This window comes from Taeniopygia guttata, chromosome Z (genome assembly GCF_048771995.1).
Source record: "Taeniopygia guttata chromosome Z, bTaeGut7.mat, whole genome shotgun sequence".
NCBI lineage: Eukaryota > Metazoa > Chordata > Aves > Passeriformes > Estrildidae > Taeniopygia > Taeniopygia guttata.
Genome location: NC_133063.1, coordinates 75,098,009 through 75,104,383, shown reverse-complemented (window position 1 = coordinate 75,104,383; position 6,375 = coordinate 75,098,009). Strand labels below are relative to the sequence as shown.

Here is a 6,375-nt window from a genome sequence, read left to right as displayed (position 1 = left end):
CAGGGACGCTCTCTAGCTTCCCTGAGCACTGCTGGACCCCAAGGTTGATGTTCCAGCAGCTCCTCCACTTGGCTGTACTAAGATGGTAAGAAAAGCTGAAGGACCCATGTTATCTATTGCTGCTACCACTGCCAGAGCTGTGTTACAGAGATAGGAGGCTGAAACCTGAGGTATTCTGTATCATGAAGGACATTATAATGAGTTTAAAAGAGACACAACAAAGGAGAGGTTTATTGAGATCAATTAACTCATATCTTTAATTTTTTTTTTTTCTGCAGTTAAGGATACATAGGTGGACTTTCCAAAATGTTAATTAAATGGACTTGGATGGATGAATGTGCTGAGGTACTGCGAATTACTTCTTGAAAGAATGAAACTTCTTAGATACATTATGTGACTTAAAACATCTGCCCTTGCCTCATGGAAGAGAAGGGTAGGGTATACTATTATTTCCTTAGTCTTCTAGTAAAGGCTGGCGTGTCATGCTTTTGTGTTATCTGTTACTACTGCTTTTCTTGGTGCTCTTTGGCCTTCCTCTTCATCAATTTTGACACAGACCACACCACTGCTCTCTCTGTTTTATGATATTTGAGGAATTTGGTCAATCCAAGATTTAATGTCATCCTCTCACTCCTCCTCCGCCTGCCTTCTCCCCATCTGTCTGCCAGTGTAAGAAAGGCAATGTCCTCAAGAGGCATGTTTGTAGATTTTCAAAACTTCAGGAAAGCCTTTTCAAGTTTATAAAATACATGTGAAGAAAAACATTACCACAATCTACATTCTTAGCCTGGCAAGGACTGTCAAGGGGTTGGTACTATCTCTAGTTACTGCATTCTGGCAGAGTATGTCACTGGGCTGTGAGAGTCTCTGGTGTTTCTGTACTACAAATAACGGCGCTACTTATTAGTAAATAAATCCCTGTGATGGTCTAGAATTCCCAGTAGAGACACTCATGACAAAAGGTGTTAATTAATTTGTGGTAGCCATGGTTACGCTAAGTGGTTTACATTTGAGAAGCCACATGACCGGGAAAAGAAACAAAGAGAGCTCTCAGATGACAACAATGTAATGAAAAGAGCAGAGTGCATGTAAATTTTGGTATGCATGCTAGCAGAGGTGTAATAAATCTGTTCAAAGAAGTAAAAAACTTCTTGTTTGTTCCACTTATTCTGCTCTGCTATCAGGGAGGTTTAGGTTGAATATTAGAAAAAGGTTCTTTGTCCCTAGGGTGGTTGGACACGGGAACAGGGAAGTTCCCCGCTCCCCAGGCAGCGGTCACAGCACCATCGAGACAGAGTTCGGGAAACGTTTGGGCAGCGCTGTCAAGCACGCGGTGTGACTCTTGGAGCTGCCCCGTGCAGGGCCAGCAGCTGGACTCGGTGACCCCTGTGGGTCCTTTCCAACTCAGCGGATTCTGTGCCGCAGTGAACGGGCCTTGCGCAGGCCCAGCCGCACACGAGCGCCCCTCAGCACAGCGCAGCCGGCGCGGGCCGCGCCCGCCGCTGCGGTCACCGCGTTCGGCCCCGCCCCGCCGGCGGTGACGCGCGGCGGCGGTGACGCCCCATAAATAGCGGGGCCAGGCCGGCGTTCCCCACTCCGCGGCGGCGGCGCCCGTGCCCGAGACCCTGCCCGTGCTCCCGTCGGCGGCGGCCCCGGCTCCTCCTCCCGGGTGAGTACGGCCGGCCCGGTGCTCCGGCGCGGCTCTCGGCGGCAGCGCTGGGCGGCCCGCCCCGCGGGCTGGCTCCGCAATATGGTGGCGCGCAGAGCGGGTGCGGCCCCCGCGCGGCGCTGGCCCCCGCGGGCCTCGCCCCGCGCCCCCCGCGGCCCGGCCCGCTTCGGTGCGCTGGCCGAGGCGCTCCTGGGGCCACAAAGTCCCGAGAACCTCGTCCGGCCCCGGGAGCGGCGTTGGAATGCCCCATCCCGGAAGCGACTCCCGGAGGCACTTGGGAAAGTGGTGCGCTTTCCTGCTTCGGGTGCCGTGGCGGGCCGGGGCAGCCGCCGCGGCTGCTGTGCGTGGCTCGTCGCGCTGCTTTCTTGCACTTCTTTCCATAGGGAGGGGCGAGTAGGAGAGAAGTTTGTGATGTAGCCTGTGCGCTTTCCTCTCCAGAAACTCCTGCTGTCTCTGAAATATGCTTGACCTTGGATTCCAGGCGTCTCACTCGTCTGCTCCAGAGGATGGATCCGACTTTCGCTAGGGCTGAACCTATTCAGGGGGTCTCTGAAACCGTGCAATATTCTAGTTATCTTTCTTGTCTTTAGGAGCACTTCACAGGAAGGAATAGCTTCACAGGCTAACTGACTGGTTTATTGACTATAATTCAAATGCATGCCCTATGTGAGATCTTATGAGACACACAACAAATATTGAATAATCCTTAAAGTAACGGCCCTTCTTCCTTTGGAGGCCAGATTCTGTGCCATTAGCATCTTCTCCTATTCTGTAGCATGCTTTGCAGTTCATGGTGAAATACAGTTGTACTTCAACAGATCTGACTTGTAATGCTTTGTGAAAAAACATAGCACATTCCTGCAGCTATTTAAAATCTTGTTAAATTAAACGAGAACTTATTTGTTATTGCTGTAACCATTGTCTGTTACTTGTCTTCCTTGTGTGTTCCATGTACAGTGGTTAATCTCATTACCGGCATTAATTTATGGCACATAAAGTATGTTAATACATGCAAATATGCCTGCAAAGTGTTAACAGGATGTCTTTGTCGTTGTTGCCTGTTATGTAATGGGCGAAAGTTTTATTTTGCCTCTGATGGAATATTAACATGCTCCTTTTTTTGCTGTCATACATATGAGACAGAAAACTGCTGTTGGCTCTTTGACAAATCTGGTAAACCTTGTAAACCACAATCCTTTTGAGAACAGACTCCTAGTTTACCTTTTTGTTGTCTTTATTCATGCAGATTCTTCTGGAACTTCAGTATTATGTGAAATCATTAATGGAAAAGGTGCTTTTTGCAGATTTAGCTCCGCCTGCATGTGTACATAGGATAACAGTGTGCTTCAACATGTTGTCCTTTTGTACTACTGCAATACCCTGCCCCTCCAATTGGGTTCTTGTAGAGACAGCTGTTAGTATTTTCTCTATGGGAATACATGCTGAGTACTGTAGATTTGTTGAATGTCCAATGTTTGCAATTTGTTTCAGTGGGGAAAGTGTAATAATCTGAATTAGCATAAAGGAGATTTATTTTCTGCAGTATGGAAATCTGATGCTCTCACAGGAATGCTAACTACTTAGCAAGCAGAACAGAGTGAGCCTTAGGTGGGCTCTCTAGAATCTAATCTGATCAAAGCTATTGGTGGTGGGTTCTTTGCTTGACTTGAACTTTCTAAACTAGATTTTCAATGACTTGCAGGCTGGCTTTTTTTTGTCCTGGCTCAACAGATAAGTCTGTCTTAATTCTTCTAGAAAAAAATTACTCCACCACCTGGTTATTCGCCAGTGAACTGCTGTATGTTAAAGTCTGTCTCGTGCATGTGCTGTACTTGCATTGCCTAAAACAAGTTTTGGATTTGTAAATTGTTACAATGGAATAATTCCTGTATGCATGAATGTGAGCATTCTGATCCCAGTAAATGGGGTGGATCAGAAGAAAGTTGTTGGTTTCAAAGTTTGGTACTTAGATAAAGTAGGTATGATGCCATAACTCATATATGCTTCTTTCACAGGCTAAGGTTCAAGACCTGAAAAAATGGCATTGGCAGCAATTGATCCACAGCAGGTATGTCTGAGTTAGTCCTGGAATTTCTTTTGTCTAGGTCAGAAAATAGGAGTCAACTAACACGGTTCTCTTTTAAAACAGAACATTGTATCGAGGGTTGCCAACCTTCCTTTGGTGAGCTCCACCTATGATATGGTGTCCACAGCTTACATCACCACAAAGGATAACTATCCTTATCTGAAGTCAGTATGTGAGATAGCGGAGAAAGGAGTGAAGACGATTACATCAGTAGCCATGACAAGTGCTATGCCTATCATTCAGAAGCTGGAACCACAAAGTAAGGCAAAGATGAAGCTGTTGATAACTTTAGTGATTGCTTTTTCTATACAGATGCACTTATGGTTTAACATGGTCATGCTGGTCTTGAATGCTATTTCGCATACCTGACTGAACCTGTTGCCTGACCTGTTGTGTAACTGATTACACATTGATAAGACTTAAAAAAAAAGGTGATAATCCAGAGTGAAAGCAGATTCCAGCTTTCATAATACTAAATTGATTTATGACTTTTATATGTTAGATGATTATGCAATCTCTTGCTCAACACCTTCCTCACCTTTCACCTGGTTTCAGAGGCTACTGTTGTGCTTTCTTGCATTAAGAACTGGTTAAATTTGGAAGCTGTGTCACAAAGCTGTTGTAACCTGAAGCCTGGTTTCTTAGAATGGCAGAGACAGGTGTTTGAGCTTCTTCTGCCAGTTGCTTGTAAATTGTCAAATGAATTTTCTTTGCCTGCAAGTGAGGATTTTTTTTTTCTGGCACTGTAAATCTGCCTTTTTATTTGGCTTTTCTGACTCAAATCTCACTGAGAAGAGGAAGATACTGCTTCAAGGGTGTTGCATGAGTTCTTTTTAAAGAGGAATTTTCAGTTTGAGTTGTTTTACTAGGGGAAAAATAATTTTAACCAACTCTTTTAATTTCTTTTTTAGTTGTAGTTGCCAACAACTATGCTTGTATAGGTCTAGACAAAATTGAAGAAAGACTGCCTATACTGAATCAACCCAGTGACAAGGTAAGTTCTTTCCATTTATGTATGCTAAGCAGAAGAACCATAAACCCTTTATTTTCTGTTATCACTAAAACCCAAGGGAGAAACATTTCAAAAAGCTGTGCCTGAAGCAGAGCTTGGAAGCAGTGAGAAAGTCAAAGATTTATCTGTAGAGCTGTTTGTTGCCTTTGAGAGACCATTAAGCTTTTCTTTTTTTTTTTTTCATTATTTTAAATTGCCCATCAATTTCTCCGTAGGTGTAGTTCATAGTGGGTGTCTTTTAAAACGTGAGTCTTTGTCTCTTGCATGAAGTGCCTGGATTACATTCACTGAAGTTTTTTTAAAACTTCAAAAACTGTGTGGCAGTCATATTGTTTTTTTTTTCTTGTACAAATTTTTTTAGGACAAATTTTCTCCTAGATATCCAATATTTGTACAAGCTTTAGCATATAATTATTATTTCCTGGATTATGTAGCTCTCACTAGTTAATACTTTTAGTAAATCCTTGTATGTCCTATGGCAGGTTGTTGCCAATGCCAAGGATGTAGTTGTTGGAGCCAGAGAAGCTGTAACAACCACTGTGACTGGTGCCAAGGAATCTGTTGCTCACACAATCACTGGAGTTGTGGGCAAGACTAAAGAAGCAGTGCAAGACAGCGTAGAAATGACCAAGTCAGTTGTCAATGGCAGCATTAACACTGTCCTGGGAAGTCGTGTGGTGCAAATGGTGAGCAGCAGTGTGGACAGTGCTCTCACAAAATCAGAGGCCCTTGTAGACCAGTATCTTCCACTGACAGAAGCAGAACTAGGTAAGACGACTTGAAGGTTTGATTTTATTGGAATGATTATATTGGAGAGAAGCAAGCAATCATCCATTCATTGCTTACTCATAGTGGGGAAGGGGGCACATGCTTCCCAAACTGTCTTTTGCCTTGCTGATTGTAATAGCAGCATCTTCACGAGGAAGCAGCATGAAAGTAAGGATTTCTCTGTCTGTCTAATCGTGGTGCTAAAGGACTACTCAATAAGCCCTATATTCATCTGTTACTAGGCAGATAAAATTGTCTCAGAACTCTTAAGTTTTCCTCCAGTGATCAGTTTGCTTCCTTTCTACATACCTAGAGAAAGAAGCTGCAAACGTTGAAGGCTTTGAAGTTGGAGTCCAAAAGCCAGGCTACTATGTTAGACTAGGATCCCTGTCTTCAAAGGTCCGCACACGTGCCTACCAACAAGCCTTAAACAAAGTCAGAGACGCTAAACAGAGAAGCCAGGAGACAATCTCTCAGCTCCACTCCACCGTTAGTCTGGTAAGTTTAAACTTTCACTTGAGATATAAAAACCATACTTTGGCCTTGGTTTAGAGTGAAGAAAACAGCTGAAAGTGTCACAGGAAAACTGGGATTGCTCTCTGACTAAATGCATGAATATATTATTATGCTAAATACAAAGAATTTGCCATTAAGAAATTTTTATTCACCATTCAGTAGAGTTCTAAATCAGCTAAGGTGTGAACTAATGAGCAATTGCTTGTAACTGCAAGCACTTCAGAAACAGAAGTGAGAAGTTTAAATTTATTCCTTTTTTTAGTGCTGGTTTTGACACATACTTCACTCAGTGAAGAAAGTGTCATGCAGTTTAGAAACACATCA

At 43.7% G+C, this 6,375-nt stretch overlaps 1 protein-coding gene across 2 annotated transcripts in view; it reads left to right on the top strand.

Moving 5' to 3' along the window:
- The first annotated feature begins 1,511 nt into the window (after window positions 1–1,511).
- PLIN2 (perilipin 2) overlaps window positions 1,512–6,375 on the top strand; it is a 13,519-nt gene continuing 8,655 nt past the window's right edge. The window contains exons 1-7 of one of the 2 annotated variants that reach the window (XM_041711058.2): window positions 1,519–1,669; window positions 2,916–2,960; window positions 3,685–3,737; window positions 3,819–4,014; window positions 4,667–4,749; window positions 5,250–5,535; window positions 5,849–6,033. In XM_041711058.2, the coding sequence (XP_041566992.1) occupies window positions 3,708–3,737; window positions 3,819–4,014; window positions 4,667–4,749; window positions 5,250–5,535; window positions 5,849–6,033 (780 nt within the window). In that variant the 5' untranslated portion in view covers window positions 1,519–1,669; window positions 2,916–2,960; window positions 3,685–3,707. Of the gene's footprint in view, window positions 1,670–2,915; window positions 2,961–3,684; window positions 3,738–3,818; window positions 4,015–4,666; window positions 4,750–5,249; window positions 5,536–5,848; window positions 6,034–6,375 lie in introns of both variants that reach the window. The other variant, XM_002192388.7, reaches the window with a different exon arrangement.